Source organism: Phaethon aethereus, assembly GCF_964289735.1.
Source record: "Phaethon aethereus genome assembly, chromosome: 5".
Taxonomy (NCBI): Eukaryota; Metazoa; Chordata; class Aves; order Phaethontiformes; family Phaethontidae; genus Phaethon; species Phaethon aethereus.
Genome location: NC_138579.1, coordinates 25,008,650 through 25,032,867, shown reverse-complemented (window position 1 = coordinate 25,032,867; position 24,218 = coordinate 25,008,650). Strand labels below are relative to the sequence as shown.

Here is a 24,218-nt window from a genome sequence, read left to right as displayed (position 1 = left end):
TTTTGAGCCACTATATTCTTTTTGCAAGACCAAGAGCTTATTAAAAAAAAAAATCCTTTGTTAGCTGAACAAATTTTAGACTCATCTTTTAGACTCATCTAGTCATAGTAGACATGTTTCCGACAAATACAGTGTACTAGTCCTGTTCATTTCAGTATAACTATAGTTCAAACGGTTTCATTTTTAACTTTGCACATATTTCTGTAAGTGGGACACTGAGCAATAAAAAAAGCAAGAGTCACGAGCTCCTGATGATCTGAGGGTTTAATTTTGTTGGATTTTTTTTTCCTTTCTGAGAAGAATATTTCTTTTCTATCCTCAGGTGGATTTCTGTGTTTGAACTATATAAATAATTCAGGGTAACACTCCTATGACTTCAGTCTTCGTTAGGGTCTTTTCTTTTTGCCGAAATCTTTGCTAATTGTTTTCCAGCTGTTTGAATAAACCTAGAATCTTATGTGAATCTTAGTACAATATTTTGAGTGAGTTTCCCAATTAACTTCTTAAGGGAGTTATTAAAAACTCAGAATGAATCTGGGGAATATATGCCCCAAATAAGCATATCTAGTGTTGCTCCCCAGCACATTTATTGATCTTACCAATTTTAAAAAATAATTACATGCACAGACAGGGTTTTTGTGGATCTGCAAGAACTTTGTGAAAAAGAGGAGCTTTATAGCTAGAATCTGATTACTGAAAATGTTGTCATCTCAAAATACTAATTGTTACACTTTCTTGGTAGAAAAGAAACAACTATATCTTTTCAAATCAGTGGCTAATATTTGGGCTTACTAGAACCTTCTAACCCAGAGATACCTCACTTCATGACTTTTGTAAGTTAATGTATCAAGTCTGACTAGAATAAGGGTCAGTACTGCTGCAGTTCTCACACAATTTTAACTAGTTCTTGCTATGATTATAGGTATATACACTATGTGTTTGACCTTGGAAATGGACCTAATGTTATCAAAGGCAACAGTGATCGTCCTCTTAATGACAACCAATGGCACAATGTCGTCATCACCAGAGATAACAGCAACACACACAGCCTAAAGGTGGACACTAAGATGGTCACTCAGGTTATCAATGGTGCCAAAAATCTGGATCTTAAAGGTAAATTCTACAAGCCTGAGAGTTCCCCCCATTATTCTTGCAGGGCTCAACCAGTAAACAAGAAAAAGCTTGCAGAAACTATGCATTATAGAACACTAAATCTGGAATTTGCTGGTTTTGGCTTTCAATTTATTTTTTCTCTTTCTCTGTTTGGCAACTTCCTGTAGCAGAATAGTTTGTCATATTTTGCTTTTTCAGAAATTGATTGTCATCGTATATTTTTTCCTAGTTAGGATGCAATTACAACTGTTTTTTGACTTGGGGGGGGGGGGGGCAAGTGGTGGTGTTTATTTGTCTTTGGTTTGGTGGTGGTGATTTTTTTCCGTGTAGGAAAGGAGGCAGAAATGACTTCTTGCACAATATCTTGCTCTGTTTTTAACCTTTTCTGAGCAGTTGTTCAGCTTGCTATATTCATGTCTGGACAGGGAGGGAAGCCATTTTAGAAGGTATGTAAACTCCTCCTTCTTGTATGTTTACCACTTTCTCTTCCAGGTGATCTCTACATTGCTGGCCTAGCTCAAGGCATGTACAGCAACCTCCCAAAGCTTGTGGCCTCACGTGATGGATTTCAAGGCTGTCTAGCATCTGTGGACTTGAATGGGCGCCTGCCTGATCTAATCAATGATGCTCTGCACCGCAGTGGGCAGATAGAACGCGGATGCGAAGGTATAATTGATTTCAGAAGTTTCTCTTTCAAGCACTGCCTTCTTCGTTGCTGTCCCCTGTGCATCTACTTGTCCACCTTACTGTCCATTTCATTAGTTTGCTTTCATTGTGACATCCCTCACTACGCTTGTGTCTCTCATGCAGTTTAAGGATAGCTAACTTGTGTGAGCAGCTTAGCAGCTGTTCTCTTGCATACTCCATCCCCTATGAGGTGGTACTTCCAGTAGCAGAAAGGATGGTACTGGAATGGACTACTATTTGCTAGTGCTTTTCTCAGAGTGGTTTATTAACATTACAGTACTCTTAAAATACTTTGAAAGAGCCTTCAATTCACTTGTGCTTCAGAGTGCCCTTTTGTGGGAACCACAGAAGTAAGTATTTTGAAGACCAAGTAGAGGCAGGGGAAATGGAAGATAGAAGGAACTGAAGGGTGAAGACTGGACCAAAACAGGGGTTCCATTTGGAGCAGGTGGGCCTCCAATGAAAGCACTGAGGGCTATTCCCTAGCATTGTCTCTGCTGTCTGGAAAACCTTTCTCTTCTGTAATTTCTCTTTTCTAGCCAGTTTAGAAATAAATGTGCTGAGTGACTTTTTGAAGCATGTAAATAGTAGTAATTTCTTGAAGCTGCTTTAAATAATTTACTGTTCCTGCTAAGCTCCCATTAATGAAAAGGATATTGACATCAGCAGCACTGACTCAGTAACATGCATCTGGCATCAATTGCCAAAGCACTTGAGATACTTAGCATCAAAAAACACAAGATTTTGCTGGCTGGGTTAAATGAAAAATCACCGTTATGTCTAGCTCCACTGAATACCAGTCTGCTGTGTTGGCTACCAGTCACTAGAGGACGATAGTTTTATCAGTAAAGTTGTCTGGTATGCGTGTTTGCATGAAGATGAATGTCCCTAACTGATCCTTCAAGACAGGACTTCACAAAGCGAAATTACTCTTTGATCATATTTCCCTGCTGTGTCAAGATTATAGGTTACATCATGCCTTGCCACTTGCTGAGACTGTCCCTTCTTAGGATTGAAAGTATCATCATAGTGCTGTCTTTAAGTATTCATGAAACATCAAGCTGGCAGTCCACGCCCTTCTTTGTCTCCCAGTGTTCTTGTTGGCTGGCAGCTCCTGTGCCTCAGATCTCCTTCCACTCTCCCACAATAATACTCTGGTTTGTGAGAATTTTGTGTCCTGTCACAGGAGCTTGCTCAATGTCGAGTCCAATTTCACAGTATCGGAAGGTGCTGCACAGCTATAGGCTGTTCTTTTTTCTGCCTCTGCAGTGTTTAATAGTGTCTGTTAACCACACTGTTCCTTGTGGGAATGAGCATAGTGTAGCAGAACTTGTGGCTTTGCCCATTTGTAGCAGAGCCAAAATTCCAAAAGTAGAGTACTTTTTCTGTGGTGTTGTTTACAAGGTTCAAGGAAAAAAGAAAATCCGTTTGGGTTTTTTTGAAAATGTCTTTTCTGATTATTCTTGGTGCAGTGAAAGCTATTCTTTAATATTAGTGATTTCTGGTAATTCTATTTAAAATTAACTTAAAATTATCTAAAATTATTTAAAATTATCTGTTGGCTCTATAGCCTGCATGTTATCTCTACTAGCTCTTCTCCTTCAGAGGATCTCTCATTAGACTAACCTGGTGTTCTGTGTGTGGCTCAGGAACCGAATAATGATGCTTTCCTGGAAGACTACACCATTATTGGAGCTACGGGGTTTCCTTCCTCTGTACCCAGTGTAGTTCTTTGCTTTAGTGTCCTATTATGACGGTTGTGTATTGTCAGTGCTGCTCCCAAAACATGTAACACCGTGTGTGCTAATCTGGTACCAGCACAGCTGCTACCTGAATGTGGAGATTGATTCACTCTTAGAAATGTCAGGAATGTGACTTCCCCTTCTTTTCTAAAGACCTTCAAACAAGATTCAAAAATGGAGACAGACCTAAAAATCTGTGTGGGAAGCTCAATGATGGCCCTTGTTCTGCCTTTAGAAGAACTTGATCTTGCAAAACAGTGCCCATGCTGTCTTCCTGAATGGTCCCTGCTCATACCAAGGGAACTGCTGAAGAGGAATCCATTCTCTTTGCCAAAATGTTTAGGATTAGTAAAAAAACCCGAGAAATAGGTCACCAGAAAGCTGTTTCATTTGGGTTTTTTTTTTTTACAGCAATCCCCAAGGCTTCATCTCACATCTTGACTGCTGCCTGCTGGTGCCTGTTCTTTCTGCCAGTGAAAGTCATGCCTATCTCTCATTTTTCTAAGGAAAGAAAAACTCAAAGCATGTTCGGTCCTTATTTAAGTCTCCCTGTTTTGTTTCTATCTGAAGTGATCTTGGGTGTAGTCTTAACAACATTTTGAAGGGCTGAAGTTCTTGCTGTCTCATGATGTTTAAATGTGTTTGTAATAAACACTTGCAGGCTTTTTGGGTGAGAATAGTTGTGCTGTGTGTTAATTTGCAGAACATGTCCTTATTTCATCATGAAGGGCAGTAGGACCGTGCATATGATGAGAACATGCATGCCTAAAGGAATGTCATCCCATCCCCTCATATGAACCTTATCTTCCAAATGCAGTGTGAGAAAGAATTCTCTAATGCTTGTCACTTGTTGCAGCTTTGCTTTCAGCAGCAGAGGAGGTTACAAGATGGCAGCCATTTTCTCTGAAATTGTCAGTTTGATCTTGGGTAGAATCAAAGGATGTGGGGAGGAAGGAAGCCTGGAGAACAGTAGAATGTGAGGTGTAGGTCAGCAGACAGCACTGTCCCACCTAAGACAGACCAGTACTGCCGCAAATAGGTGACATTGTTACATCCTGTTTGCATTTGTTATCTCTATTCGTATATTTCAGTACCCTATATTTCCATACCACCAATTAAGATTCACAAGTTTTGATAGGAAAATAACATTATTTTTCTTGGTTCTTGTCGTGGTTTAACCCCAGCCGGCAACTAAGCACCACGCAGCCGCTCGCTCACTCCCCCTCCCGCAGTGGGATGGGGAAGAGAATTGGGAAAAAAAAAAAAACTCGTGGGTTGAGATAAACACGGTTTAATAGGACAGAAGGAAAGAAGGGAACAACAATGATAATACCAACAAAGGAATGTACAAGAACAAGTGATGCCCAATACAGCAATTGCTCACCACCCCGTGATCGACAGCTCGTCCCCGAGCAGCGATTTCCGCCCCCCGGCCAACTCCAGTTTATGTACCAGGCATGACGTCGTATGGTAGGGAATATCTCTTTGGCCAGCCTGGGTCAGCTGTCCCGGCTGTGTCCCCTCCCAGCTCCCCGTGCTCCCCCAGCCTGCTCGCTGGCAGGCCAGCACAAGAAGCTGGACTGTCCTTGACTGCTCAGCAACAACCCAGAACATCAGCACATTATCAACAGTTTCTCATCCCAAATCCAAAACACAGTCTCACACTAGCTTCTGTGAAGAAAACAAGCTCTATCCTGGCTGAAACCAGGACAGTTCTACTGCCACCTTTTATTCGGTATGAGCAAGCCATTGAACTTCCTTGGCCACACTGTTCTTCGTATGTGCTTGAGCATAATTCAGCCTTATTGTGCACCACAAAGCACAAACCTACCACATTATGCAACTAGCTGCATTCCAGTGATGGGTAAAGCAGTGCTCCTATTTGAGCAGGAGAGGAAGCACTTTCAATATAAATGATATTTATGTAAGAGCTTTTTCTTTTAGGACCTGGAGAATCCCAAAGCATTCTTAGGCCATATATAGGAGTCATTAACTGAATTGCAGGCATACATGACACTGAAAGTGGCTGGTGTTTAATAGCGTGTAGTAGTGCTAAAAAAAAAAAAAAAAAAAAAAGAATTTGAAGACCTAAGGCAAGAATTACTTTATATCTGATTGCCGATCAGTTTTATTACTATAATTTCTTTAAATTATCTATGTTTAAGATTTGTTTAAGATAGCACAGCCAAGTAACCTCTTTATCCTGTTTGTTGGCTGAATGTCAGCTTCCTTTTGCATTATGTGGCTTTCTTGTGTGCTGGACAAACTTAAGGTCTCAGCATTTGAAGTCTGCCTCTCAGTCACCAGTGTGCTGGACAAGGTGTTAGCTGCCACACTGACCTGTTTTGTGTTTTGATGTGTCCTGTAGGACCATCTCTTTTGGCAAAGAATTTTGTGGGTAATTATCTGGAAGAAGAGAACCCAAAAGTGTCTGAAGTGTCAAATGAGCCCATGGAGTTAAGGCACCACGACACACCCTCCCTTCTTTTTTTTATTGTGGTGGTCTGGTTTATTTTCATTGCTCTTTTGCTATTGCTGCATTTCTGATTTTTCAGGAACAACAGGCAGCTCTTCATTGATCTTGAAGGTCTGGTCAGATCTGTAGTGGCAGCTTGTGTTTCCCTGGAAGGTATTTAGCAAAGCCAGAAACCTTCCTGCTGCCTGGTGTGTAAAATCTGGTCTGGGTTGATGTGCTATATAGAACTGTGGGAAGAATGAAGTTTCAGAATAATGACATTATACTAATATATTTATTAATTTTCCACAGAGTATCTTTAGCTCTCATGCTAACTGTACCTTTCATCACCATCTTTTACGTAACAAGAGGGGCCTTTCCCTACCACCACCCAAAAAAAGAGGTTGGTGAGAGGGCCTGAGAGAAAAGGTACAAAAGGTAGGGAAGTGGTTAAGACTTAACTAGTCCTTACGTCATTGTTGTGTCAGGCTACCAATCACTTTGAAGAGATGAAATCAATTCTCAGAAAGGACTTAATATCGGGGGACCACTTCTACTGGAAGCTTGCAGGCAAGTCTGCCACTTTGGGCCTTGCTCTCCCACACCCATAAAATATGTGCATGGTGTTCATCTATTTGTGATGAGAGTATGAAATTCAACAATGTCTTGCAGAGCACTTTGAGGTAGTGAGTGGAGGTGTCTAGAGATGAGCAAATCACTAGAAACTGAGGAAAAGAAGCCCTCTGTCATGACCTGGTTCTCTCCAGTCTCCAGCTGTGGGCTGTGGTTGGAAATTTTTATACAGCTCCTGAGTCTGAGTAACACAGGCTGAATATTTGTCCTGTGGTGTGTATGCAAGAGTTGGAGGATGGAAGAAGTTGTTCCAGGTGATCTTCTTTCCCTGCTTGAAAGTAAAGAAATTTAAACTTCACATCAGCTCTGTCTTGATTCTAGACTTGTAAAATCTATCCTCTTTGTTGAGCACTTCATTCCTGGTCTTACTATTAGGTGAATGGATCAGTTTATTCCATCCACAAAAGTCAAGAATGAGTGACGCACTGTTTTTTTCCTCATTAGTCCTGGAAGAAGTCAAGCAGATGCCCAACCTTTTGTAGAGTTTAAAGATATTGCCTTAAATATTAATAAATACCTCCTGCATTTGGGGTGTTTTTTCACCTCTTTATTTGTTTGCCATATGTTCTCCTGTGTTTTCCTTTCCTTTATTTGGACATCTTTATGTTGCTTACCTTGGACCTTAGAGCTATCTGAAATTCAGCTGCACATTCTAAATACTCACATTCACCCCATCCTGCCCCCAGCCAAACAAACTGAACAGCAGTGGTTAAAGAACATTGTATTTCTTCTACAAGGTAGTTTTCTATGTGCTTTAGAGGTGTGGAGGCTTCTTCTGTTTACCTTTCCTCACCTGTTCCACTGATAACAGCTTCTCACAAAGGAGAGTGATTATTACTAAACTGGCTGACACTGTACCAGATGTTTTGGGACTTTTTTTGTCCTGATTTAATCTTCTTCCAGTTCCTGCAGTAAAATCATAATCTTGTGCTATTTTCCATGGAATATTATAGTTAACCTTTGGAATTCACTGGTGCATGAAAAACATGAATGACACATACAGGCTGGATAATCAGAAACATGTTTTGCATATTAAGCAGTATGTGGGGAAAAAAAAAGCTAATATCATGCTTAAAATCTCACAACAGGCTAATGTCAGAAAGGATTTCACCCTTCATCTGCTCAGTAGTGAAACTTCAAATCTGGTGATACTTCACTTTCTCTGTGGAATCAAAGGTTGTCCATTGAGGAGTGGAGTGTTAATTTACTCCATGATGGTTTGACAGCTCTCCTGTTCTTTATGCTTTTATATTCCATTGTCAGAATGGTACTGGCGTTATGGAACAAGTATAAGCTTTGCTCCAGCTCAGCTACAAAGAAGATGAGAAGCAGGGCAGTTAGGAAGAGTTTTTGTTACACAGAAATTACTTTGTTAGCATACGTGTCGAGGAAGATGCATTTCTCCATGCATCATCTTCCTCCTTCCACCCCTCCCTGCCCTTCTTTTGCATTTTGTTTAAAGAACTCTGGAGATTTTATGGCTCTATGTAGTAGAGCAATTCTGGAATTGGAAAGAAAAGTCTAACTAGCTCAAAAGGGAAGGTAATTGCCATCTTGTGTCATTTGTGAGCTGTAAAACAATAGCAAAGATTCAGAATGGTAAAATTCATAGGAACCACAAGAAATGGCATCTGTACATGCCAGTTCTAATTTATTGGGTTGTAAATGTAAAAAGAGACAATGGGAGAAAGGGAGAGCTGTCAATCTCTCTTCAATATCAGCTGTTGATATTAGAACTTTTTAAGAACAGAAGGTTATAAAGGTGAGTATGTGCTTCTTAAATACCCATGTTTTGAGCAATGAGGTCAGTGATTTGATGTTTTGTTGTTCCCATTGTGCTGTATAATAGAAATATATAACCGTCAGTGGCAAGAGGTTCAGGACCTGCTGCCTGTACTCCCATGTTTGTCCTCTGCCTTTTCCATGCTGAAAGAGAAAACTTAGAATCAAGGTATAAAAATCTATGTGGCTTCCTTGTGATCTGGATTCCTTTAAAAAGAAAAAAAAAATAATCCTGGGCCTAAATGAAGAGCATTGGTGGTATTGTTTTGTTTTGCTTTTTATGCGCTGCAATTTTCAGAAAGTGAGTCAGTCAGACTTGGTAGCTTTATGATTCCCTTTTGCCATGTGGACTATGACTTGACCACAGATAAGATGATCATTCTCATCTGGGTGAAACAGTAAGCTTGTACTACTGTCCCTTCTGTTGACTGCTCTGATGAGACTGATGAAGATGATAAGGGTCTAAAGCCTGAGCTACCTCCTTGCTTATCAATGCAAGTTTTCCTAAGGATGTGTTGAAATTCATGAGCAGGCCACAGCTTGTGAAGGGGCAAGGTTTTACTGTCACTTTACCTCCAGTGTCAAGCTCACTTCTTGGGATAAACAGAGATGGTTGTCTTCCAGAGTTATCAGTCCCCTCTGGTTTTCTGGCAATAAATCCACTTGGGGCAAAAAGCCAGGGCAGTCTGTGCTTTAATGAGACACAGCAGATTTCAGTTCAGATCTGGATCCTGGATGTAGAAACAACAGAAAAATGTTGTTGACTAGTGTGTTGAAAGTCAAAACAGATTTTTTTTTTTTTTTTTTTACTTAAATGGATTCTAAGTATTTCTCAAAAGACACAAGCTCTCTTAAATTATTGGTAAATGCTGAGAGGTGGGTGTTAAGAATGTGATTTTTTTTTTTCCCTTCTCTTTCTATTATCTGTAAATTCTGTGACCTTGTGTGTGTGAATGAAATGCATTTCCTTTCTTGTATGTGGTTTTGTTTTCTGTTGCTTGGTTGGTTGGAGGTAGCCACATCACTCTGTCTTTGTTGCTTATGTTGTCAGTCCTGCATGTATTGATTATGCATGTTGGCTGTGATGGTTATACTAATTGCTTTCATTTGTTTAAAGTTATGTGACCCTGGTTTATCTGCCTTTATACTAACCTGTTGTTTCTTGTTTTTGCTTTTTTTGTTTGTTTGTTTTTTTTATTATTTTTTGCTAACAAAGTTGAGTTGACCAAAGCTGACCTGCAAGGTAGAGAAGGTTCTTCTTCCCCATTACTGGTTTGAACTGAAAGATGCTTTTATGCAACGTTTTGTGCCTTTTACTGGATGCAGTCACACCTCTGAGACAGGAACATGAATGACAAACCCCAGCCCCTCTGGAGGGGATATTTTGGGTTGAAGAAGGACATGGCAAACAATGGAGGGGTTTTCGTTGACCTGGGGGGTTTGACTGCATCAATCTCTGGATAGCCATAAAAACACAGGTTGATTTCCTGAAATGCCTAATGATTGTTCAGGCAAATAGCTGCTGTGTGTAAAGACATAGAATGCCCTCAGAGCTTTACAACCCGAAAAGCTTACTTGGATTCTTCAGTAGTGATCTTAAGGAGTGAGACCAGGAGGTAAAAACTAGGTTTTTAACTTAGACTTGGGGGGGGGGCGGGGATTGGTGGGGAAAAAAACCCCAAAACCAAAAACAAAACAAAACACCCAAACCACATAAATAACTTTATGGAATTTCAGTTTAGAAAAACCCATGAACTAGTAACTATAAATTCCCTTAGTAGTTATATGGCATTTTACAAGCCATAATTGATCAAACATACGAGTGGTCATGCATGATCCTTTTGTACCTGCAAATCTCCCAAGTCTTTTTAGAAACTTTTACTGGGTAATCTCTAATTTTTTACAAAGCAGATGGAGATCTCTTATGATGTTGATCCTCACACGAAACTTACTGATGTCTTTTGTTACTATTGCCTGCTAAGTAAAAAGGGATCAATCGGTAATGTTGGAGGTTGCTGAAAGGTTGAGGACTATGTGGATGGTGTTAAAATACTAAAGTTACTCAAGTGAAAGCCATTAAAAACACTGAAAATAGCTTCAAGGGAAAAGCTGGGAGAAACCAAGGAAGATGGCTCAGAGAGGCGAGGCCTGATAGTAATTGAGAACATGCCCCTTGAATTAGAGACTTGATAGGGTAAAGAGTGCTGACAGAAAACCAGTTTGATGAAGGATAATTCTTAGGAGACATATCATGAAGGAAGGATTAATGGTACAGTTACGTACAAATACTTTGTTTCCCCAGGATGTGAGGAAACTTGTTTATTAGGAATTAATAGGACTTTAATCCTAGTATAACTGCAGAGATATTTTCCATGGTGTTGAAAGTTTATTTTTTTAAACATGATAGTGAAAGCATACTTCTCAACTCATCTAAAAAGACTGCAATATAGAGTACAAAATTAACTTGTTCCTGAATGTTGTGGAAGTTTAAGAAAATGCTCTTCCTTTTTGATGGAAAATGAGAGAATGTTCTCAGGTATAAGGGGAAGTCAGAGGCATTGAACAGTGTGTCTCTGTTTAACACTCCAAAGCCCCAAATGGTATCTGTTATGGTACCAGCTTAATCACCGTGAAATTTTGTGTCTAAGCCACAGGCTTAGTCTAAGATTTTGCTGTCAGAGGAAAACATGTGGAGTGTTCCTCTTTCATTCTCTGAGATAGAGACAAGACTTCCCAGCATTTTACATATCACTAGAATTCAGTTTTTATGGCTTTAACCATGCATTTCATAATTTCCTTTTATATTCACCATGTTCACTGTGGAGACCTGGTGCCATTGCTGACCTGATGTAATGCAATAGATACAATTTTCAAATTAAACTATTCCTGTTCCATATTCTAGGTGTAGGCAAGTAGCAATTACCTTTGCTTCAGAATATCATCTGTGTTTTTAAGTAGGGTTTGTCATTCTATGGCTCACTAGAAAAGAATAAAAATATATTTGGAGGAACCAAGGAAATTTTAATGGGTAAATAGTTTATCACTGTAGCAGTTGTTAATAGGCAGAAGCATATTAGGAATCACAGAATCACAGAATCACAGAATCACTAGGTTGGAAAGGACCTTTAAGATCATCAAGTCCAACCATTAATCCAGAACCACCATGTCCCCTAAACCATGTCCTGAAGTGCCACATCCACACGTTTTTTGAACACTTCCAGGGATGGCGACTCCACCACCTCCCTGGGCAGCCTGTTCCAATGCCTGACCACCCTCTCAGTGAAGAAATTTTTCCTAATATCCAATCTAAACCTCCCCTGGCGCAACTTGAGGCCATTTCCTCTTGTCCTATCACTAGTTACTTGGGAGAAGAGACCAACACCCTCATCGCCACAACCCCCTTTCAGGTAGTTGTAGAGAGCGATAAGGTCTCCCCTCAGCCTCCTCTTCTTCAGACTAAACAACCCCAGTTCCCTCAGCCGCTCCTCATAAGACATGTGCTCCAGACCCCTCACCAGCTTCGTTGCCCTTCTCTGGACACGCTCCAGCACCTCAACATCCTTCTTGTAGTGAGGGGCCCAAAACTGAACACAGTATTCAAGGTGCGGCCTCACCAGTGCCGAGTACAGGGGCACAATCACTTCCCTGCTCCTGCTGGCCACACTATTCCTGATACAGGCCAGGACGCTGTTGGCCTTCTTGGCCACCTGGGCACACTGCCGGCTCATATTCAGCCGGCTGTCAACCAGCACCCCCAGGTCCCTATCCGCCGGGCTGCTCTCCAGCCACTCCTCCCCAAGCCTGTAGTGTTGCATGGGGTTGTTGTGACCAAAGTGCAGGACCCTGCACTTGGCCTTATTAAACCTCATACAGTTGGCCTCTGCCCATCGATCCAGCCTGTCCAGATCCCTCTGCAGAGCCCTCCTACCCTCCAACAGATCAACACTCCCACTCAGCTTGGTGTCATCTGCAAACTTACTGAGGGAGCACTCAATTCCCTCATCCAGATCATCTATAAAGATATTGAACAAGACTGGTCCCAGAACCGAGCCCTGGGGAACACCACTCGTGACCAGCCGCCAGCCGGATTTAACGCCATTCACCACAACTCTCTGGGCTCGGCCATCCAGCCAGTTCCTCACCCAGCGAAGAGTAAACCCGTCTAAGCCTCGAGCCGCCAGTTTCTCCAGGAGAATGCTGTGGGAGACGCTGTCAAAGGCTTTACTAAAGTCCAGGTAGACAACGTCCACAGCCTTTCCCTCATCCACTAAGAGGAGGCACCCTCTTACCCAACAGATAAAGATACTGACAGCCTGAGGTAATTTTAGCCATTGGATGTATATGAAACATTGAATCTAGAAAGGTCTGACAGCCCAGAGGTAGGCAGAAGTTAGTGTGATGTATTGTGCTCTATGCATGTGGAGCATCTGACTGCAGCTACATTTTGCTGGCATCTCTGGCCTATTCCCAGCTGTAAAAAGTTGAAGTACCCTGTTCTAAAGAGGTTAGGTATTTAGAGAGTATTAGGTGCTACCTCTAGGGGATTTCTGAAGTTTATATAACTGAAAGTGGTGAAGGATGAGATTTGAAAGAATAGGAAAGATACATAGGCTGGGACTGATGTGAGGAGAAAAAGCATCCTGGAAGTATGCCGGGGTGTAATTAGCTTTAGGATTAAGGTGGTTTGTGCCATCCATTCAAACTGACAGGAAATCTGGGACTCATGTTAGATATCAGCAAGTATTGTGTCTCTCTGGCCACAGCCCCTGCTGTTATCTCCAGCCACTTGTGTGCCCATCAGAATTCAGAATGCATTCCAAGGAGTTCCTGCTTGATATTTATCATCCAGTGGGGTGGATGCAGGATGAAGAAGAGGTCCCAGAACAGATTTGTTTGTTGTTTTGATTTTTCCTCAGAAAACCTAAAGGCTTCAGAACCTAAAGGCTTGTCACAGTTGTGGAGATTCCAGCTCAAGCTTATATTGTTACAGAGGTCTTAACCCTACAGGAATATTTCCCCTTCAGATGGAGACACCTGATCACATTGAAGCCTAAGGGGAAACATTTGTTTTGAGTATACAGTGTGGATTATTGGCTTTTCAGGAAACCAACCTTTGCTGAATAGGTTTGGCTATTTCAGAATAGGCCATGAGGCCTGGTACTTCTGTACTGCTATGATTTGCAGTGGAGGCTGTTCACATACCGTCCTCTCAGGTTTTTCTTTCTGCTTTTAGTTTCTGTGTTTGAATGGTGTTTGCTTCCTTTACCCCATTTGCATTTTCTTGTCCCGTTTTAGGTCAAGACATACTTCTTTTTTATGCAGTTGACTTTTTATTGTACGGCTGGGGTTTTTTGGTAGGGTGTTTTTTTGTTTGTTTCCCCCCCCCCCCCACCAGCATGTGTATGAGCACTTTGCTTAAGACTTTTTAGGTTGCTTAGAGATGGTAAGTGGCAGAGTGAAAAGAGAGAGGAAGATAGGCATATGCCAGGTTTCATGGAGGGGAAAAAAAACCCCACCACCTTCTAGATCCATCCTCTGTAAATTGTAATTGCTGCTGATTCCCTTCTCCTGTCACCTTGAGGTAAATGTACTTTCTGTAGGAGACTTGAATATTGGTTGTTTTAACAAGTCCCAGTCTCTGAAATTTTTAGACCAGCCCCATATTTGGAATAGGAAGACTTGGTGCCATAATGGACATCAGGTGAATGAAGAGTTCAGGTTCTATTGATGCACTGAAATAAATGGCTGTATTTTCAGAGGACTGCAGAATGCTGGGTTTTGATTTTTTTCTGACAATGGGTAACTTTAAATATGGAACCTGCCACATGTCTAACCTTTTTTAGGTGATGAAAGGGACAATGAGTTCCTAACAAAATCTGAAACTGAGAGAACTTGAAGAGCTGGCCTTGCAATCCTTGAAAATCCCTTTGGTTTTTTGGTTCTAGTTCGCTAAATTAAAGTCACTCTGATATTCCTGCTTTCTGCCACCTGTGGCTCAAAATACAGGTTCTAACTTTTTGAATTGTGCCCTGAACCTTGACTACACTTTAGTTTCTTAACTTTGTGCTAGTACGTGTCAACATGCCACCATTGGTATTTGACAGCTGCAGCATACGAGGTGTGGTCCATTCAGTGAAGTGATGGTTCCATGGGATTCAGTCTCAATTTTGCTCACTTTTTCCTCAGGAAAAAAAGCCAATTACAAGTTATTCTAAAATTGGAACACTTAGCTGGATTAATTTCATTTCCTGCTTAACCTGCACTAACAGTGAGTCCTGGAACAAGTTTATATTGTGCCTAATGCATATGGTTTACAAGACTTGATGCCTCTTTGTGCTGTACTGGGCCTGCACTTTGAATTAAAAAAAGCAGATTATTACTGGTTATGAAAGAGGAGTGCTGATAGAAATAGACTGTACGTTTATCACAGGTATAAATTGCCCGTCCATAATGTCTGAGTGGTAGTGGTAAAGATATTTCAGTGCTTGATGGCATTTGCAATTTAGGAGCTGTAGGACAAAAGAAGCACCTTACTCTGCAAAGACAGTAAAGATGTCTTGTGTGTGTTACTTTCCTATTTCTTCCTAACCTCTTTGAAGTTACAAGGAAAAAAGATGGGAGCACTTAAGGAGATGGAGAGTGAAAATGGACCTATGGTGCCATTGAAACTTGCCTGTTGCAGAACTTCATCTTACTGAGAAAATAACATTAACACAAATGGTATTTTCTTTTCAATAGAAGTGAATTTTTGATGTGTGAAGGCCAAGAATGATGTGCTTAGCTTAATGCTTATTGCTAGTTATGATCAAAGCATGAAGTAGCTGTGTTATAATCCTGCAGCTGTTGTATAAAGAAACCAAATTCCTCATGTAACTCAGAAGAATGATAAACAAATACTGTCTTATTCCTAAAGTTCCTTTTGCTGTAAAGAGCTTTGAAATGACACAGTGTGAATGACTTCTTTTGCCAGTGAAATGCACCCACCTGTGGGATGAAACATAGCAGTTTTAGCAATCCTGAGCAGTAGAATTCAATTTTTTTAGTTTCAGGGCAAAGAAAAGCCTACCATACTGCTGAAACTACCAGAAAGAGTTAGGGCAACAAAGTACTTTTTCCAAGCAGAATATGGATGAGAGATCTGGCTACTATACTCTAAGGTGATTTTCTTCAAATACATAGAGGTAAAACTAATAAATCATACATCTAGCTATGTAACTTGGAAGATAAGTGTAAGACTGGACTCCTTCCCAGGGAGGGAAGATCCTGCAAGTCCTCAGATACTGAGCTGTTCCAGTAAAAATTAGAGATGTAGAAATAAAGATCAAATGGACATTGTTGAAGAATTCTGCTTTGCCATCTCATGTTCCTGAGGAGTTGCCTCTGTTGGTAGGCTTAATCTGGACAGGAGGAGATGGAGCAAGTTGTGCTTCTGCTAGCAGGGATGCTTTTCTGCACTGGAGACTTCTCCACTTTTATTCTAGATGTACTGCACACTCCACTTTCCACTGTGCGTGTGGCATGAAGAAGACAATGCACCAAGCCCAGCTACAAACAGACAACAAAAACAAGGTCTTTGAACAAAAAGCACTCAACAGAAATAGCAAGTGTTGCCAGGGTGGTGGAAACTTAAGGAGAAAATTAGTCAGCATGTGTATTTTTTTAATTAGTAAGTATAGTATGATTTTTTTTTTCAGATGTATCTCAGATTATTATGTGAAGATTAGTTCTGAAAGTTTGCTTTTAAATACTTTCAGATGGCTGTAAGTGTTGCCAAAGGAATGAGATTAAAAATAGATCTGAACCCTGATGACATTGGTATTTTAGAACCAGTTCTCCTGCTGTATATATAAATTGTTTGTCATCTTCTCTTTCCTTCTTCGTTAACACTAAAGGATATGTGCATTGTAACACAATCTTCATGTTTTATAAGCCTTTCTGTGCTTCAGTTGCTTTGTTCCCTAATCCAAAATCCTAATCACCTGTGACATCCCTGTTAGTTGCTCTGAACAAAATGCTGTCGCCACAGATGGAGGATTATGACACCAGGCAACGACTGTAAGCAGCAGGGAGTAGATGAACTCTCAAAGACAAAGATCCTTTTACTATGCCAATGGCCCATAGTACTAAGCAGTGAGGTAAAGCATAATACCCAGGATCTACGCTGTGCCATCACAACCAACTCTAAAGATGGCAGATCAGGCTTCAAGCTTCCTTTTGGTATTGTCAGGCTTTCAAAATTCCTCATCATTGTGTGGTTTTTTCCTATTTTTTTTTTTTTCTGGCTCCTTTGAAAGTACTGTTTCCATCTTCACAGCTGGCTTCTGTAAAATACAATGCAGAAACCACAATACTGGTCATGAATTCAAGTCCCTTGGCTCTGTGGACTCTCTCACTGTGAACTCCTCAAGCCGCAGGTACTAGGCCTCGTGCAGTCTTATTCCTCGAGTAGACTTCTGGTCCTTTTTCTTGTGGTATCTAGACAAAGGATATCTCCATTAGATGATGCCCATTGTCGAGTCCAGTTACTGATTAACCTGAGTGCTCTCATAAGAGTGTAGGAAGAGAAGAGAAACATCATTGAAAATGCTATTCTGCTTTGCTTCTATGTAGGGGTGTTTACAGTATGCTGCAGCAAGTTTCCATAGTCACAATTGCTTTCTGTTTTTATTTTTTAAATATATTTAACTTGTCTGTTTATACCTCTAGGAGTACTGGCATTCATATTTAGGGTTAGAGGTTAGATAATGGAATAGTAACGTGCAGGAGAGGTATCGGTTCCCTGTTCCTTATCCTCCATTTTAGGCAAAGTGACAACTAATACTCTATTTCAGATTGTTAAATGTCATCCCTTCTTTTGCTGGGCCATAGGAAGTCTGAAGCAAGTGTTGGACAGCAGCCTGATGCATGTGTATCTACATAGTTATATCCACGTCTTTTATACGTATAAAGGCAGGAGGGAAGCATGTACATACATGTGCTACCAGCCCACACTGTATAGTTTGTCAGCACTGTTGTAATCCTAGAAGTGATCTGTTAACTTCACATTGTGCCAGTGAGACCACTGGGATTCATACAGCTGCAAATAAGAGTCAGGTGGGTGGGAAGAAGAGGCGGAGGGAAGGAGAAAAGTGTTGAAAAATGCTGCTCAACTTTCTTTAAGTATGGTAACATGCTTGTGGCTGCTGCTGCGGTGTCGGTTCAATACGTGAATTTTTGTTCAGGGATTTTGTTGTCTGCTTTTGTTATTTACATTTATGCTTCTACTTTGAGGTTTTGGGGTTTTGGTTTGTTGTGGTTTTTTGGTTTTGTGGGTTTTTTTCCCAACAGTGTAACCGTAAAAGAAGCTCAGGTTTTGGTTAATGTTCAGTTAAACTCTCTCTTTACTGACAGTGACATGTTCCTTCTCATTGCAGGAGAGATGTAAGGAAACAAATAGCTAAAAAGCTACTGAAATTCACCCATTCTGTTCTTGCAGTGGGGAAAGATGATCTGGTGGAAAGAGCAGGAGCCCTGCACCAAAGCTATGAGTCCATTCCTGGCTTGGTCTTCGAATTGTTGGGAGGATCATGACATGACTTGAGAAGTGGGCCTGTGTGAACCTCATCAGGTTTAACAAGGCCAAGTGCAAGGTCCTGCACCTGGGTAGGGGGTAACCCACAGTATCAATACAGGCTGGGGGATGAAGGGATTGAGAGCAGCCCTGCTGAGAAGGACTTGGGGGTACTGGTGGATGAAAAGCTGGACATGAGCCCGGAATGTGTGCTCATAGCCCAGAAGGCCAGCTGTGTCCTGGTCCGCATCAAAAGAAGCGTGACCAGCAGGTCAAGGGAGGGGATTCTGCCCCTCTACTCCGCTCTGGTGAGAGCCCACCTGAGGTACTGCGTCCAGCTCTGGAGCCTTCAGCGCAGGAAAGACATGCACCTGTTGGAGAGTGTCCAGAGGAGGGCCGCAGGGCCACAGAAATGATCAGAGGGATGGAACACCTCTCCTATGAGGACACACTGAGAGAGTTGGGGTTGCTGAGAGCCTGGAGAAGAGAAGGCTCCAGGGACACCTTATTGCAGCCTTCCAGTACTTAAAGGGGGCTTCTGAGAAAGATGGGGACCGACTTTTTATAGCAGTGCCTGTTGCAATAGGAAAAGGGGTAATGGTTTTAAACTAAAAGAGAGCAGATTTAGACTAGTGATAAGGAAGAAATTTTTCACCATGAGGGTGGTGAAACCCTGGCAGAAGTTGCCCAGAGAGGTGGTAAATGCCCCATCCCTGGCAACATTCCAGGACAGGTTGGATGGGGCTCTGAGCAGCCTGATCTAGTTGAAGATGTCCCTGCTCATTGCAGGCAAGTTGGACTAGATGACCTTTAAAGGTACTTTCCAATCCAAACCATTCTGCCGTTCTATGTGGGGCTTCCAGTTAGAAAGGTTCTACAAAGGCTGTTAAATGTGGAAGTACCTAGATGCACAGTCTGAAAATCAAAGACATTGTATAACTATAGAACTCGGTGAAAACAGTGTGGGTGGTGTCAGATGGAGGTTGAAGGGTTTCATTTTGCTTTAAAACATTTGAAAATGCTATCTCCACTTTAGTGTCTCCTACCTCATCTATGAAGTATGGATGGTGGTGCTGATGTGATGAAGAGTAGGGTGAGCCTCATAGAATTGCTGTTGCTAACAAAGACTGTGATGGAAGGTGCTGGGATGGGTAGGGCAGTTGTTGCTTTATCTTTATACTATTGACCTTTGAGTTACACTGGAGGTGGTTAACAAACTGATCTCAGTTTGCCTAGCCAGTTGATCTTCTACTGTAGTTCTTTTGTTTCTTCTTCTTTTCCAACAAGTGCAAGATACAGAATAGTAGGTATGTCAGCTATAATTGTACACTTTAAGTATGTCACAACAGGAGTGGCATATCTTTGTTTAGAATGCTGAAGATGAAATACTTTCTCAGGAAGTAACTTCTAAACTTATGTTCTTATAATCTGTGACTTGCAGCTTCACGTTTGCTCTCAGGTGATCCAGAATCCAGCTACCTCCTTGCGGATCACATACTAGCTGTCATTCAGAGTCTGTCTTATCTGAAGATCGCATTTTTGCCTGTTGCTTGGGTTGTGTCTTTGCAAGGTTTATCTGAGTAGGATAGAAACTGTTAGCTCCAAACCACAGAACAATGAAAAGCTGTTCTGTTAGTAGTGGCTGCTTCCTTCTTGGCTTCCCCCAAAGGCTGTGGAAACCGATACAGAATAGAGAGGTGTCATGGACTAATGTTATGCCCTTCTGAGGACTTTATTAACATGTTTCCAGAGGGACCTGTGTAATGGGACTGGTCGGAGTCTCTGGTGGGGGTTGGGTTGGGGTTTTTTTGTTTGTTTTTTTTTTTGTTTGGTTGTTTTTTTCTGAACCTGTGAAACAAAGTTCTTGCCAACTGAGTCTTTAAAACCTCAGTTTGAATCCACACATCAGGATGGTTTGGGTAGGATGAAGCACTTTTCATGTGTCCATTTCCTAGCCTGCATTTCTACAAGGGAATCAAACTTCCAGAGAAGCACAACAACCTGGCAGTGTTTGTTATCCTTGCATCACACCGTATTTTACAGTAAATTTCTTTGAGCAAGCACCGAACGTATGAGTTGAGTCTGCTTAAGAGGGAATATGTTGCTGTTTACTCTTCCTCTTTGCTCTGTGTTTGCTGTTTTGTCGTGGAGCATACAGTTGTCTTTGTGCTCTTTTTATCTGAGTTTCTTGCATGTCCAAGAGTGGAAAAGTGTTTGGTTAGTGCTTTTCCTCTTCTGCATGAGGGTGCTGATAGTAATGGTAATGATGAATTGGAGCTTTTGTGGGCTTACCTAAAATTATCTCTCTGCTTTGTTTCATGCTTTTCTTGTCTTCCTTTCTCCAGGACCAAGTACTACCTGCCAGGAAGATTCCTGTGCGAATCAGGGCATCTGTAATCAGCAATGGGAAGGCTTTACCTGTGACTGTTCCATGACTTCGTATTCTGGGAGCCAGTGTAATGACCGTAAGTAGATGTTTCCATTGGATTGGTGAGCTGTCAGTTCTGACAGACGGGAACACAGAGAACACATGATTAGCTTTACTAACAGTCAAAATACAACTTTTCCAGTGTCAAAGCCAAACTTTGTTTCCTGCAAAGCTTCTTTGAAGCATACAGCAGGTTATCTTTTTTCCTTGTTAGAATGAAAATATGCAATTTGGTATGTGTTGGGGTTGAGGTTTTTTCCTTCTTTTTAAAAGCTAACTCAACCAGACTAATGATGGTAATCGACACTAATGGATTTCCTGTTTCAGAGGAGGAATGACTTAAATGTATTCTGTGTAATATTTACATAGGTACAAAATGGTTAGGTTTTGTGTACTGAATTATGCTTTGAGATTTTCATTCAAACCTCGGTGACAAAGACATGGAATCCATGTAAAACTGCTGAGCAGTGCTCTAGATTGACTTCTACTGACTTACTAGTTGTATGCTAAGATGAAAAATAGGGTGCTGTTTCCTACACTGTTCAGTTAAAAGCAGGTTGTCAACTGAACATACAACAACAGTGTTGTGCTTCTTGGCATATTGATTAGCTTCATCTCAAAACATTGTATGTTCTTTTCCTGGACAATTACTGTTAAGATCTCTGATAAAATAATTGAACAAAACCCATAAGTCTTCCTGTAAGGGGCAGATAATCAGCTTTCAGACATACCCTCTGCTCATCCTCATATGGTCTTTGCTCCTGCCTTGAGGGAGCAGATCAGCTCTATTCTCTTCCCACTATTGTTATTTAAGGCGACAGTTAGTCCCCTTTTCCTCCCCACTCCAAGGCGCTGAATAAAGGAGAACATTGAGTGCTGTAGTAAGCATAATGGTAGGCCTCAATAATTCGGTTTGTTGTGTGTGTAAATTTTAAGACCAGAAAGGACTCTGGTCCCCTTTCTCTCAGCATAGTATTGGAGAGGCTTATTAGCATTTGTACTTTGACAAGGACAGTATCAGAAGGGCACTACAGACACAGATCTATAGGCTGTAATGCCACGTCTGGTTTTGGGTTGTTTTGGAATCCAGAATGACTCCTTTGGGTCCAGAAGACCCATTTCATATTGGAGCCACAAGATTTGGCTCTGATTTTCTGCATTTTTGTTTTGGTTTGCTTTTGTCAATTGGACACCCAGTTTCCTATTCTTGCACTACTTGTTCAGCCATTCAGTTTAGACTTGCTAACCACAGCACGTTATAAACCTGTTGTGTAAAAGAAATCCTACTTCGAAACCTGTTGGGCTGCATTTAAGTCAATGTCCTGGAAATCTCTGAAGAGATTATTGATACTGTCTGTTCTGTTTCTGAAGTGCTGGACTTCAGAGCTCCAGAATGTTGCAGTGTCCTTGTTCTGCTGTTGCTAATGTCTTTGAGCAGGCTCTGAAGTGGCAGCAAGACAAGTTCCTATGTCTGTAATTGGGGATTCCTTGCTGCTTTTTAGAGTTGGCAGCTAGAAACCATGCAGAGAAGAGATGGGGGTTTGATATGAGTGCAGGTGGCATGGGCAATGTAGTAGCCAGCCTCCCAGTGTCAGGCCTGGCTGGTGATTTAAAAGTGCTCACAGAGGGGTGTGGGTTTCAAAATGGTCTGGAAAGGTAAGTCATGTGGACTCCTCCTGGAACGCAATGAGACTTCAGCAAGGATCTTCAAAAAGTGCGTATAATATCTTTTTGTGTTTTTCTTTTTAGTCATTGCCTTGTATCAGGACACTGAAAACATAATTCTACTCCTGGTTACCTGATGAAGTTATGAAGTGGTGTGGGTTGTGGAGAGGGAGAAGGCTTCCTTCCTGTTCCTGTTTTGGAACAGGATATGATAGATATAGTTGCTATTATACCCGAGTCTAATGGAAATACAGGCACTTGTATGTTAATTGAATTACATGTTCTTTAGACTGGATTTTAGTGCAAGTAATGTTGGGGGAGAGAACTTCTCTGTAACTCTAAATAATAGCCTTGCTGCTCTTTAGAAATGCATCAGGCTCTTTGGTAGAACTTTTTTTACCACAGGACTCTAATTCTATTAATTTGGTAGATGGCTATTTCTATTTTATGAGCAAATTGTGGTCTCCCACTGATGTAAATATGGAATATTGAAGTCAATAGAACAGGTCTAGTTTTACACAGTGGAAATGGTAGCAAAAGGAGGACTAGCTGAATATATTTTGTCTTTCTGTTTCTGTTACTCAGCTCAAACATCCAAATGCAGAAAAATCTGCATTACCATGTGTTTCATGCAAAATATTTCAGTGCCTCTGAGTTAAATGGCATGTCTGGTGTTCTCTTAAATTATTCTTGGTGATCTTTTTAGATCATCCCCAGTTAACTGTTGGTAAGTGTGATTTTTTGTTTCCTAGCATAAACTTTGCAAAGTCATTCATTCTTATTAGTACTCAAGAAAGCTTGATGTGCTTATATGCTTTTCTGTTCTAAGTTTTGTCCCAGTACTGGGCTGTTAAGATTCCCAATTCAGATGCAACTGTCTTAGAACTGCTGGCCTTTCTGAGCTCAGGAATGCACATTGTACATCTATAGACACGTTTGTACATTCACTAATGTTTAATAAGACAAGGATTTAAAGTCATAGTGCAAGTGATGACACAAATTTTTAGCTGTTGCTGTGTAGATCTGTTTTAGATTTTTTTTACTCTGTAGGAATCAAGATTCCTCAAGGTAAGAATTTATGGTCCCATAGCTTCCATTAATTTCAGTTTTAATATGCTTCATTTGGAGTTGTATAATTTCTTGTACCAATGTTAAAAAACAACAACAAAAGACCCCACAGACAACCCCTACCCTCAAATTTATTTGAGAAGGTCTGTGGTACAAAAGTGTGTTTAAAGGTCTGCCCTGCATACTAGCCAGTACTAACACCTATAAAGAAAGGTAGAAATAGAAGCAATGGTGCTATTCGGCATATGTTAGTTCCATTCTCCTTGCCATTTAAGATCTGTTTTAATTTTTTGAAGTGGTTCCTCATTCTTCAATCTTTACAGATGTTTTAATGAGTCCAGCATCACATTCAATAAATCTGGGCTTTCAACCTATTTTTAGAATTTGTTTATTACTCTAAGATGTAGGAAGTCAGCATTAATATACTGCAGTTGATACTGAGGGATGTTAAACAACCTTGGCATGCCAAATTGTTGCTTAAGCTGTTCAAATGTGTAACTTTGAGCAGATAAAGTATCAGAATTAGAAATTAACACACAATGTTAATGAAGTGTCTTGCATGTGGAGGGAACTCTATCCTGTCATTGTTTTTCACCACAATACAAGATGAAAACGCGGTAGCCAAAGACTCCAAGTTACCTGAGATGCAGCATGTATTTAAACTGTCGTCCTATGAACAGCTTTACAAATTCTTTAACTTCTGTTATCTATCAGGTCAAACAATGACATTTCCTTTTCTGTACGGAGAGAATGTATAAAAAAGAGGCTTCAGCAATCTAGCAAATGGGAATGGTATATGTATGTCAAACTAGATCATAGGAAACACTGCTTGTTACTCAGTGCCTCATGCAGATGGGTCATGCTGAGGGTCAGGCTTTCCAGGAGAAATTGCCAGGCTGACACAAGTATGTATTAATGTAGGCTGTTTGTCTGTAAAAGATCAATAACCTGCAGCAATGACTAGTGCAAACTGGGTATAAAGCACTTTTTCAAACAGCTGGTTTTTTTTGTTGTTGTTGTTGAAACAGTTACGTCCATCTGCTGACTGTTGATTGGCTTTCTAGGGGTGTTATTTATTAATTTATTTATAAACTC

General features: G+C 40.9%; 1 protein-coding gene across 4 annotated transcripts in view; it reads left to right on the top strand.

Annotated features, from left to right (window-relative positions):
• NRXN3 (neurexin 3) overlaps positions 1-24,218 on the top strand; it is a gene marked incomplete at its 5' end in the record, with an annotated part of 994,726 nt that overhangs the window by 411,716 nt on the left and 558,792 nt on the right. For all 4 annotated transcript variants that reach the window (XM_082000671.1, XM_082000673.1, XM_082000674.1 and 1 more), the window contains 3 exons: positions 923-1,113; positions 1,606-1,779; positions 20,308-20,427. In XM_082000671.1, coding sequence (XP_081856797.1) covers positions 923-1,113; positions 1,606-1,779; positions 20,308-20,427 — 485 coding nt within the window. The remainder of the gene's footprint in view (positions 1-922; positions 1,114-1,605; positions 1,780-20,307; positions 20,428-24,218) is intronic.